At 51.5% G+C, this 12,067-nt stretch overlaps 1 protein-coding gene across 5 annotated transcripts in view; it reads right to left on the bottom strand.

Annotated features, from left to right (window-relative positions):
* The window catches only part of PCDH7 (protocadherin 7), a gene marked incomplete at its 3' end in the record, with an annotated part of 485,916 nt that extends 474,317 nt beyond the window's left edge, over positions 1–11,599 (bottom strand). For 4 of the 5 annotated variants that reach the window (XM_081333135.1, XM_081333136.1, XM_081333137.1 and 1 more), the window contains exon 1: positions 7,906–11,239. In XM_081333135.1, the coding sequence (XP_081189261.1) occupies positions 7,906–11,142 (3,237 nt within the window). In that variant the 5' untranslated portion in view covers positions 11,143–11,239. Of the gene's footprint in view, positions 1–7,905 lie in introns of all 5 variants that reach the window. The other variant, XM_081333139.1, reaches the window with a different exon arrangement.
* Positions 11,600–12,067: the final 468 nt, after the last annotated feature.

Raw genomic sequence — 12,067 nt, 5'->3', positions numbered from 1 at the left:
AACCTGGCCACTTTAAGACTGGTAGACTTCAACTCCCAGAATTCTTCAGCCGGCCAGGCTGTCTTAAAGCAGAAGCCCCCAACCTTTTGGGCACCAAGAACCGGTTCCATGGAGAAAGGTTTTTCCACAGACTGCAGAGTGCGTGGTTTTGTGTTATGCCTGCATCCCACGGATGGGGCTTTGCTTGTTTGTCCACACTAGTTGCTGGCATGCTGTGGCCCGCTACCGGTCCACAGACCAGGGGTTGGGGACCCCTGTCTTTAAGAGGCCAAGTTTGGAGACCTTTGCTTTTAGAAAAAGGTCCCATCATGTATTTCCTCGTTTCACTGAATTCTGAAATGCAAAGACAAACCACATTGTGGCGATCTGCAAACCACCCTGAATAGCAATCTTTCTTCTAATGCTGAATTGGGGGCCACACTTAAATATCCAGTGCTCTCTGTGCAAACATTAAGGCAATCAGAATGAAAGGAAAAGCAAAGATATCCAATAATGTCCTTCAATTCTGAGAAATATAGTAGCACATAAAGGCAGCATTAAGCCCAAAAGCTCCAATTCCCTAGAAATCATACTTTAAAAGACACTTGATCAGGATATCCTTCAAAGAAAAGAAAACAAATAAATGCTGAGTAACTAACAATATAGCAAAGTAGCAATAAGGATCATTAATTCAACTTGTACGTTGCCCTACTCACTTTCAAAGTGAAGTCATAGCTGTTTATCCTTTGAACTCTCTTTTTTTTTAAAAAAAAAAAATAACCTTTAGACTTAAAATAGTGGGGTGGGGGGGGGACTTCAGCAGTCCGTGCAGCTTTTCCTGAGAGTAAGGCCCGCTGAGCCCATTAGGACTTCCTGCTGAATTGTCCTCATACAGCTTTCCCTATAAATGTTGCAGTTTTGTAGGTAAGGTCGCTTTAGAATGCGTTTGTGGGTTTTAAATGAAACAACGCTTTAAATGCTACAAAATTCTATGGCTTCAAGCCGGCAGGCTAAGTTTCACCCTTTAATTTTCCAAGCTTCAGGGAAAAACACGGGAAAGGAAATATAATATGCATGCTGCATCTGGAAAAATCCCATCAGGACTTTATTTACTTATTTACTTGTTTGTTTGTTTTTGGATTTCAGCAGTCCTGAGGCATGAATAACTTCACTTCCAACCAAGCCAACGGATGCAATTGGGAAGCTTTCGGTTTCTTAATTTTGAAAAAGAAAAGCGAGATGATTTCATGTGCTGGGTTTAGTCATGGGCCTCTGCTTGGTTACTTAGCCCTGTGTAACCTTGAATGGCATCAGTTACCCATTCTAATTACATTAATGGAGCCTTATTCTCACTCACTGTATTTCTAATAAGGACTGTTTTTTTTTCTCCCTTTTTTTGCAGTCTCTCCCACATTATAACTTCCAGGAAGGAAGGAAGGAAGGAAGGAAGGAAGGAAGGAAGGAAGGAAGGAAGGAAGGAAGGAAGGAAGGAAGGAAGGAAAGAGAGAGATGAAGGGAAGGGAAGGGAAGGGAAGGGAAGGGAGGAAGGAAGGAAGGAAGGAAGGAAGGAAGGAAGGAAGGAAGGAAGGAAGGAGAGAGACGAAGGGAAGGGAAGGGAAGGGAAGGGAAGGGAAGGGAAGGAAGGAAGGAGAGAGACGAAGGGAAGGGAAGGGAAGGGAGGAAGGGAGGGAGGGAGGAAGGAAGGAAGGAAGGAAGGAAGGAGAGGGAAAACCATTGGTTTTTTTGTTTTTGTTTTTTTGCTTGTCCATGCCCACCCTTGAGACACACTGAATACCCTCCCCCCCCCAATAACAACGCACCAGAAAGTGATCCTTCATGCTTTGGAGAACGATCATGAACATCAATGCCATCTGGCTCCCCATTTGGAAAGCGGTAGAAGCTGTGACTGATAAAATCCGTCAGTGTTCAAATGGCACTTGTTGAGGTTTGGAAAGTTCACGTACGCTATTTATGTAACTCCCCACCTGTTAGGCTTGCAATTCCGCAAAGCTTTTACAAAATCAGAAAATACCATTGAGAAGAAAAGGCACAAGACTTTATCTGGCTGAATATATTAGGTTCTTCAGTCTACAGACCTGTTTATCTCTTGGTATACTTAACCTCAAAGACTGCAGTGCTTCTACAAATCCAAGGCACACAACTGCAGCGTTAATAAATTTGCCGTTCGAATATACAATGATGCCAGCTTTTAAAAACAACACCCGGTGGGGAGTATAAAATTCCCAGCATTAAGCTCCAACCTTCACATTTAGTCTATCGTAGATTCTTTCAAACCAACTTAAAAATCTAAAGGAGGCACTCAAAAGAGCCCATCTCATTTATTAGTCTTCCCTTACAGAGTTCTGGATGTCTCTTGAATTTCCAGATCAAGGGGATATATAAACCAGGAGGAATCTGAAATTGTCTTGGAGGTGAGAACTTTTCACAACTGAAGTCACTTGAAATCATGTTGATGAATATTCTCAAGCAACTAGGCAGAGTCGCCTGGAGGTTCTCTGAAGTTGCTGGAAGGCTGACTTGTTGCAAGGATTCGCACTTCCAACCGTTTCAGACAACCTTCAGGTCACCTCACAACATGTAGCCGGATTCAAATCTAAGATTACTTCAAGCCATTTTGAACTCGTCTCAAGGGGCTGACTCAGCAAACCAATATTTTATTTTATTTATTTTATTTTAATTCCATTTATATACAAGCTTAGCAGTATCAGATTGAATATCAGATTGAATGGCATCTTCTAGACCAGCCAGAGCTATTATTAACAAGACGGTGTGTTTTATTTACAATTTTAAGGATACCTGATGGAAACCGGTTTTTTGTGGGGGGGGCATGATGAAATAAATATATCATTTCCTGGCAAGGGTTTTCAAACTGCAATTAACTTTCTCTCCAGGAAGAGCTAACAAAGTGTGTCAAAATAAAATACAGGTTAAAATGCTGAGTAAGGCAAAATTGCAGAAAAGCAAAATTGTTATCTATTTCCATCCCCTTGTAAAAACAACGGCAACAACAATAGCACTAAAGATAATTCATTTGGATATATATATGTGTGTGTGTGTATATATATATATATATATATATATATATATATATATATATATATATATATATATATATATATATATATATATATATATATATATATATATATATATATATATATATATATATATATATATATATATATATATATAATCACCGCAGATGGGGACTGCAGCCAAGAAATTAAAAGATGCTTGCTCCTGGGGAGGAAAGCCATGGCAAATCTAGACAGCACACTAAAAAGCAGAGACATCACCCTGCCAACAAAAGTGCGTATAGTCAAGGCTATAGTCTTTCCAGTTGCAATATATGGCTGGGAAAGTTGGATCATAAGAAAGGCTGAGCACCAAAGAATTGAGGCCTTTGAACTATGGTGCTGGAGATGACTCCTGCGAGTCCCTTGGACTGCAAGGCGATCAAATCGGTCAGTCCTAGAGGAGATCAACCCTGACTGCTCTTTAGAAAGCCAGATCCTGAAGCTAAAACTCAAATACTTTGGCCACCTAATGAGAAGGAAGGACTCACTGGAGAAGAGCCTAATGCTGGGAAAGGTTGAGGGCAAGAGAAGAAGGGGACGACAGAGAATGAGGTGGCTGGATGGAGTCACTGAAGCAGTAGGCGTGAGCTTAAAGGGACTCCAGAAGATGGTAGAGGACAGGAAGGCCTGGAGGAACGTTGTCCATGGGGTTGCGATGGGTCGGACACGACTGTATGTATGTATGTATGCATGTATGTATGTATGTATGTATATCTCCTATGAACTGTGTGTATATATTGCTTCCACCAAAATGCTTATTGGGCACATCCAAATATGCAGATGAAAAAAGCACATGATAAGAGTTCACCCTCAGTAAACTAACAGATATCACAACATAAAGCCCACAACTTTCGCACCGGGCCTACACATTTGAACCAAATTTGCCCATTTAAGAAGAAAAATGCAAACGTTAACAGTTTTTCCTCTGTTTCAAACTACTTAGGAAAGCTATATTCCTGAGATAGCATCTGCATTCACCAGCACGCATTTCTCTATAATGGAATTTCAGCCATGCTGCTCTAGATAATGCAGTTATTTACTATAGCTGGACTGTGACAACACAGTTAAATGGCTTCTTCCCCACAAAATGAATGCCGAAAAGAATTGCCTAATTCAGAACAATATATATAATATTTAAATTTGAATTGCATCAAAAGGACCTGTTAAGAGGCTGGTGGCCATATGATGCAATTTAAATTGGTGGAAGAAATCACAAAACAGGTCAGGCTGAATGTTTCCATGAAGAGATGGTCTCCAAATCTAAAGGACTTTTCGGATTTCATGAACATTTCCTTCCCACTCTTCAGAGGAAGAAAGAGTGGAAAACATCAAACAAGGAGGCCTGACTGTTCCTCAGCACCACCAGAGTTTGTGGCACCAGTATTCCGTATTAGTTGCACCGCAACTGAAGGACCTATCAAATGAAGACTCACTGACCTCTGATTTGTAGAAAAATGAGCTATTGTAACTCCAAATTATTTTGTCTTTCTCATTGCTAGACCAGGTTAATGGAATTGGGAGCGCCACAGGCCAGGGCATGGTGTTTTAGTGCAATCTGACACCAGAGACGGAGAATTCAAATGTTTTCAGATGGGTTCTTGAGATTCAAGGGCAATAAATGCTGCCAGTGTTCTCTGGGATCGGATTCTGGAAGGGATCTCAAAGAAAACTGGGTAAAAAAATCAGTCCTACTTCTCCCACGGAACTGCCCCCAAGAATGGGGAAAGCTGCATCCAGCAGAATTTTCATTTTGCAAAAAAGTGAATACTGGTTGCAGAGATTACATTTTTTTTCTCTCTCCCTTGGGCAACTTTAGGTGGGTCGAAACACTACACTTCTCTGTGGCATCCTGTGATGTCAGAGGGAAAAGCTTATCTTTTGTGTCCACAGCTTTCTCGATGTTGCTGCCAGCATCTCCAACTGAGAAAATGTAGTTCAGCAATATCGTGGGGAACTAAGGTGCCCTCTCTCTCTCTCTTTGGCAGATACAGAAATGAAAGTGTAGGGGTGTCATTCAAAAGCTCAGCTGTCCCACGCCACTGAACCGAGTTTCAGCCTTTTGCAAGCGTGTGTGTGATTTTTTAAAATAATAATAATAATAATAATAATAATAATAATAATAATAATAATAATAACAACAACAACAACAACAACATTCCCCTTATATGTTTGCCTGTGTTTGTAAATGGGGGAGAATTGTACATTTAATTGTGGCTTTCTGCCAGCGTTTGAGGTATGGCTCAATATGACAGGGAGGGGAAGCTAAGGTTTGGTGACACCTCTGTTAATATCCAGCACCTATTCACTGCCTGTCAATAGGAATCCCACTTCTACTAAGAGCAATTGTTGTTGTTTCACTTTGAAGCGTCCTGCCTTACAAAACAGCAAGAGAAAGAACCGGAAAAGGGCCTGATTCTTATACAACACCTGTTTACCCACTTGCATTCTTGTTCGTTAACACAGTATTCTTTCTCCGGCCTGACACTCGTTTGGAAAAGGGACTCATTGCAAACCAAGGAATCTCTTTCCATCTTGCCGATCTCGTTATCTCAAGGAAGGTCAAAAGTAAGAGCTCTCAACTCTGCCGTGTCGGGTCACAAAAACGGGAGAAATAGGATTATGGGGGACGCAAAGTACGATAAACTCAGCCGCTGGCGGATCAGGGCGATTGAGGATCTTTTTCTCCACCGCCTAAAGTTACAGATTGATTCGCGCCTTCCCTAAGTCACATGAAGGCAGATCTGTTTATTTTGCCTCCCTCCACGGTCAGGGTCACAGGGATAAAGAGGACTTAAAAACACCTGTGGGACAGTCTCAGGATAAAGCAGGAGATATTACTTTAAGCCAGGTACAGCTAGGAACCACTGAAGTCTCCCCTGTGAATAAAATGGAAGAGGGAGATAGGCAAGGCTTTTGATCCCAGGAGTTGTACCGAATGTATTTGTTGTACAAAGGCAGGGAGTTGTGTGAGGCCTGAGGAATGGCACCTGGGGGGGGCGGGGGGGGAGAGGGAGGGCGAAGGATCCTATCTTCACCTCCCGGGCTACCACTCCTCAGGCCCCCACACAACAGGTGTAACAGGAATGGGAGGAAGAGGCTGGCCTTGCCTGCCTGCGGTAAGGCAGATTACTCCTTTGCCCACAGCTGTAGTTCCCTTAAATCATACCAGGCTGTTTCACGCCTTCCTCCAATCAGCTCACTCTGCACCCAAACAGGTCCAGCCAGTAGTGCCAAATCAAGCTGTTCCCTTGCTGGTGGATGCAGGCCAGCTTCTCCTCCGCAACCTGCCTTGCGGGATGTGGGTCCCTCAAAGAAGCAATGACCCCCAGATGATAGGAAAGAGTCAAACTCAACCGATCCCTGCTGTGCACAGGTGTGTGGCTGAAAGTAAACAGGATGTTTGGTGGGGGGGAAGGCGTAAAAACCTGCCACAGGGAGGAGAGGAAGGATTCGGTGTGGGTTTGTGTGGGGGTTTGTTTTGTGTGGATTGGGCAACCCAAGGCTCCCTTGGCTGGGATGCCATGCTCTGGGTCTTGTAGCTAAGGAATGCCCTGGGTCCAGCTTCATCCATCCATCCGCCATCCTCTGCAGTCACCCAACCATGCAGAGTCTTCCAAGGGGCAGATGGAAGTCTCTCTCAACCCCCGCCCCATGCAGGGTGCAAATTTTGCTCTCCTCGAACCCCTGCCCCATCCAGGGTGCAAATTCTGCTCTGCTTAAAACCCCTGTCCAATTCAGGGTGCAAATTCTGCTCTGCTTAAAACCCCTGCCCGATGCAGGGTGCAAATTCTGCTCTCCTCAAACCCCTGCCCCATTCAGGGTGCAAATTCTGCTCTGCTTAAAACCCCTGCCCCATCCAGGGTGCAAATTCTGCTCTGCTTAAAACCCCTGTCCCATCCAGGATGCAAATTTTGCTCTCCTCGAACCCCTGCCCCATCCAGGGTACAAATTCTGCTCTCCTCAAACTCCTGCCCCATCCAGGGTGCAGATTCTGCTCTCCTTGAACCCCTGCCCCATTCAGGCTGTAAATTCTGCTCTCCTTAAAACCCCTGCCCCATGCAGGGTGCAAATTCTGCTCTCCTCGAACCCCTGCCCCATTCAGGGTGCAAATTCTGCTCTGCTTAAAACCCCTGTCCCATCCAGGGTGCAAATTTTGCTCTCCTCGAACCCCTGCCCCATCCAGGGTGCAAATTCTGCTCTCCTCAAACTCCTGCCCCATCCAGGGTGCAGATTCTGCTCTGCTTAAAACCCCTGTCCCATTCAGAGTGCAAATTCTGCTCTGCTTAAAACCCCTGCCCCATCCAGGATGCAAATTTTGCTCTCCTCGAACCCCTGCCCCATCCAGGGTGCAAATTCTGCTCTCCTCGAACCCCTGCCCCATGCAGGGTGCAAATTCTGCTCTCCTCCAACTCCTGCCCCATCCAGGGTGCAAATTCTGCTCTCCTCGAATCCCTGCCCCATCCAGGGTGCAAATTCTGTTCTCCTCGAACCCCTGCCCCATCCAGGGTGCAAATTCTGCTCTCCTTAAAACCCCTGCCCCATCCAGGGTGCAAATTCTGCTCTCCTTAAAACCCCTGCCCAAGCCATGGGAAAGCGAGATCAATCCAACAGCTACTCTAAGCTACAAACAGCCTCGAACCAATTACTACGAGGTCCTACCGGTGAGAGGCTGCCAAACGCTGGGGGAGAGGGGGGGAGGGGGAAATAGGCGCGCGCGGGGTGGGGGTGGGGGGGGGGAAAGGCAGGTTTCCTGCATAACTTGAGACTGAGCCTGAAAAAAACCTGGGAAATCCCGGGGGGGGGCGGGGGGCGGGAGGAAGGGTCTTACCTGTTTGCCGTATTTGCTGCTAGCCTGACAACTGTACTCGGAGCAGTGGTCCGACCCGATGGAGATGTTGTCCCCCGCCCCTACGAAGGTGTTGGCCGGCGGCAGGTCCTGCACCGCCTGGTGTTTTTTCCCGGCGGTGGGCGACTGGGGGTGGAGCTGGACGGTGGGCAAAGGCGAGCTGGATTTATAATGCCGGGCCAAATCCGGACTGCCCGGCCCTCCGTTGACCGAGCGGTAGCGACTCAAAGCCGGGCTGTCGGCGGCGGAAAGTTTCTCGTGCACGCTGTCGTAGCGTTGCCCGTTGGGTTTGGAAGCCTCGACGGTGACGATGCTACTGTAGAGGGGCTGTTTGCCCCCTCCGCCTTTCTTGCCCTTGCGGTCTTTTTTGGGCTTCTTGGCTTTGTCGTGAGGCTGTGGGGTGAAGAAGTCCTCGTGGTCTTTCTTGCCCGCCTCGTAGCCGCCGTGCTTGCCCTTGGAGCGGCAGTAGCGAGCCAGGACCACCACCAGGATCAGCAGCACCACGGCCATCACGCCGGCCACCACGCCCACCACGATGCTCAGCCTTTGCTTGCTCAGCTCGTAGCTGGGGTCGCCCGCGATGTCCCGGCCCAGAGGCGTGTGCAAGCTGCGCGCCACTTGGCTCTCCACCGCGCTGGCGTTGGCCAAGCTCTCGTTGACGAAGACGTGGAGCAAGGCCGTGGTGGCTTGAGCCGGTTGGCCGCTGTCGTTGACCTGCACCACCAGGCGGTGCAAGCCGTAGTGTTTGGGGGCCAGCTTGGCCACCAGCGAGACCACCCCGCTGGCCGGGTCGATCTCGAAGAGTTTGAAAGGGTTGCCGCCCACCAAGCTGTAGCTCAGCTCGGCGTTTTGGCCCGCGTCGGCGTCTCGGGCTTGAACGGCCGCCACCACCGAGCGAGGGCTGCTGGAAGGCGACAGGACGGTGAAGGAGCTGTTGGCCGGCGAGATGACGGACGGCGCGTTGTCGTTCTCGTCCATGACGAAGAGCGAGACGGTGGCCGTGGCCGAGAGAGCCGGCTCGCCTCCGTCGACCGCCTTGACGCGGAAGGTGTAACTGGTTTGCAACTCCCGGTCGAAGGAAACGGTGGAGTAGATGGTGCCCGTGTCGTTCTCGATGGAGAAGATGCCCGGATCCGAAACAGACCCCAGGCTCGCTTCTTGCGCGCCGCCCCCGGGTTGGATGGCCAAGCTGAGCTGGGCGTTGCGCCCTTGGTCGGCGTCCATCACCGTCACCATGCCCACCGGGCTGTTGGGTTGCAGGTTCTCCTTGACGTAGAAGGTGAAGACATCCTGCATAAAGCGGGGCTCGTTGTCGTTGCGGTCGGCCACCCGCACCACCAGCAGGGCCGAGCCTTGGAGAGAAGGCACCCCCTTGTCCCGGGCCGTGACTTGGAACTCGTAAGTGTCCCGCTGCTCGCGATCCAACACCGCCTGGACGCGCACGTCGCCCGAGTCCGGGTCGATGGTGAAGAGACCCGCGGGCACCTCGGCCGCCAACGGCGAGGGCTCTAGAGAGTAGGCCAGTTCGGCGTTCTTGCCGCTGTCCGCGTCGGTGGCCAGCACGGTGGCCACCCGCTCGCCCGGGGCGTTGTTCTCCGCAAAGGGCACCTCCAAGACGGGCTGGCTGAAAACGGGCGGGTTGTCGTTGGTGTCCGCCACCCGGACCAGCAGAGAGTTGTTGCTGGAGAGGCTGGGGCTGCCGGAGTCGACGGCCACGATGACCACGTTGTAATCCCGCAAGGCCTCGTAGTCCAGCGGGGCCGAGGTGTGGAGGAAGTACTTGCGCTTGTTTTGCGCCTCGCCCTCCCCCTCGCTGGCCGGCTTGAGCTGGAAGGGCACGTCGCCCACCACCGTGCAGGTCACCACCCCGTTCTCGCCTTCGTCGCGGTCCGAGACCTGCACCAGGGCGATGGGGGTGTCGACCAGCACGTCTTCGGCCACGCTGGCCACCCCGTCGCGCAGCGGGATGCGCCCGATCTTACGGATGTCGATGGTGGGCACGTTGTCGTTCTCGTCGCGGATGGTCAGCACCACCGTGGCCTTGTCGTTCTTGGGCGGCTGTCCGCGGTCGCGGGCCATGACGGTGAAGCGCAGTTGGCTGACCTCCTCGCGGTCGATGCGGTGCAGGACGCTGAGCCAGCCCGACGCCTCGTCCAGGCGCAGCAGGCGCCGGACCGACTCGGTGGCCGCCCCGAAGACGTACTCGATCTGCCCGTTGACCCCGGCGTCGGAATCGGCTGCCCGCAGCTGCAGGATCGGCGTGCCCGGGCTGCTGTTCTCGGCCAGGTCCGCCTCGTAGACGCTCTTCTCGAAGCGGGGGCTGTTGTCGTTCACGTCGGTGATCAGCACGCGGAGGATGGCCTGCGAGGAGCGCGCCGGCTCCCCGCCGTCCCGCACCCGCAGGCTGAGCTCGTAGGAGTCCCGTTGCTCGCGATCCAGAGCCCCTTTGACGATCAGCTGAGGCTGCTTCTCGCCGTCGGGCGTGTCGGCCACCTGCAGCTCGAAGACGCTACTCCGAGCCGGGCCGTCGGGCTCCTGCCTCCTCTTGCCGCCGCCGGCGGGATAGAGGGCCCCGTCGGAAGCGGCGGCGGCTGCCACCGTGGCCCCCGCGCCACGCCTGACGGCCTCTCCCCCGGGCTCCTGCAGCAGTTCGTAGCGGTCGATGCCGTTGCGCCCGAAGTCGCGGTCGGTGGCGGTGGGGAGCAAGTAGAGGGTCCCCACCGGGCGGTTCTCCTCGACGGTGAGGGTCAGCACCGGCGAAGGGAAGGTCGGCGTGTTATCGTTGATGTCCAGGATGACCACCCGGCCTTCGAAGAGGTCGACCCAGCTCTGCGAGGGCCCAATCACCGACACCTCGAAGTCCAGGAAGCATTCGTTCTCGTCGAAGATCATTTGACACTGCGGCAGCTTCTCGCGGTCGATGCGCCGCTCCGTGGTGCTGAGTTCGCCCGTCATGTTGTCGATTTTCAAGTACTCCGAGCCGGATTCCAAGCTGAACGTCACCTCGCCCGAGCCGGTGACGATGCCCAGGTCCGATGCCACATTCCCGATCCGGATGTCGGCCGGTCCTTCCTCGGCCAAGCGGTACCTCAGCACTTGCTTAGCCGCCGCCAGGCTGATCCAAAACGGCGGCGGCAATAGCAGTAGGATCCAGCAGCAGCAGCGGCAGCAGCAGCCGTAGTAGTAGCGCGACTGCAGCAAACCCAGAAGCGCCGGCATCTTCCACCTCTCTTGCAGGACACCCACCACCACCACCACCCCAAGCCCGCCCACCCACCCACCCCGACAGGCTCTCCCCTTCTCCGACGAAAGAAGACCAATCTTTCCCCCCCACCCCAACCCCCAGCAGCCCTGCCAGGCAAAAAACGGCTGCTCGCAGTCCCTCTCCTTTGCCACCCTCCCAAATCCTCTGCTGCTGTTCGGCCAGCCGAGAGACAGAGAGAGAGAGAGAGAGGGGGGGGGGGGAGGAGAAAAAAAAGAAAAAAAAAACCCTCGTTGGTCGGGCTGAAGTTCAATTATAAAATCCTTGCCGGCTTTGGCCAAAAAAAAAACTTCGCTTCTCTCATCCTCTTTGGTGCAATAGGTGAAAAAAAAAAAGAGAGAAGAAGCCGGGATGGCGCGCCTGTGTGTGTGTGTGTGTGTGTGTGAAAGAGAGAGAGAGAGAGACTGGGGTGGGTGGGTGGGGGGGTTGGAGGGGGGGGAAAGAGAAGCAAAGAGCCTGGCTTGACCGGAGTCTCTTGTTTCCCCCCACCCCGCGTCCTCGCCTCCCTTCCGTTCCTCTCGGCTTCTGCAGTTCTTCTCTCCTCACAGTTCACGGGGCAAATGTGTGGCTTTGGCTTTTTTCAAAAAAGCTGCATCTCCGCAGATAGGTTGGGGAGGAATTCCGCCTCTTCCTCCTCCTTTGCCGCCGCCTCCTCCTCCTCCTCCTCCTCCTCTCCCGCTCCTCCTCCTCCTCCCCCCTCCTCTTTCTCTCACAGCGCCGGAATCACTTGGCAAGGTTGGCCAGAAAAAAAAAAAAGCCAGAGGTACTACAACAACAGCAGGGGAAAGATCAGAATCCAGCTTCGCTTTTCCGCTTCTCTCTCCACCACACACACACACACACACACAGACCCTCGGGCAGCTGAACCCCCACCCCCTTCTC

The sequence above is a fragment of the Vipera berus genome (assembly GCF_964194415.1).
Source record: "Vipera berus genome assembly, chromosome: 7".
NCBI classification, from domain to species: Eukaryota; Metazoa; Chordata; class Lepidosauria; order Squamata; family Viperidae; genus Vipera; species Vipera berus.
The sequence above is the reverse complement of the archived record's forward strand: the minus strand, read 5'-3'. Positions and strand labels throughout refer to the sequence as shown.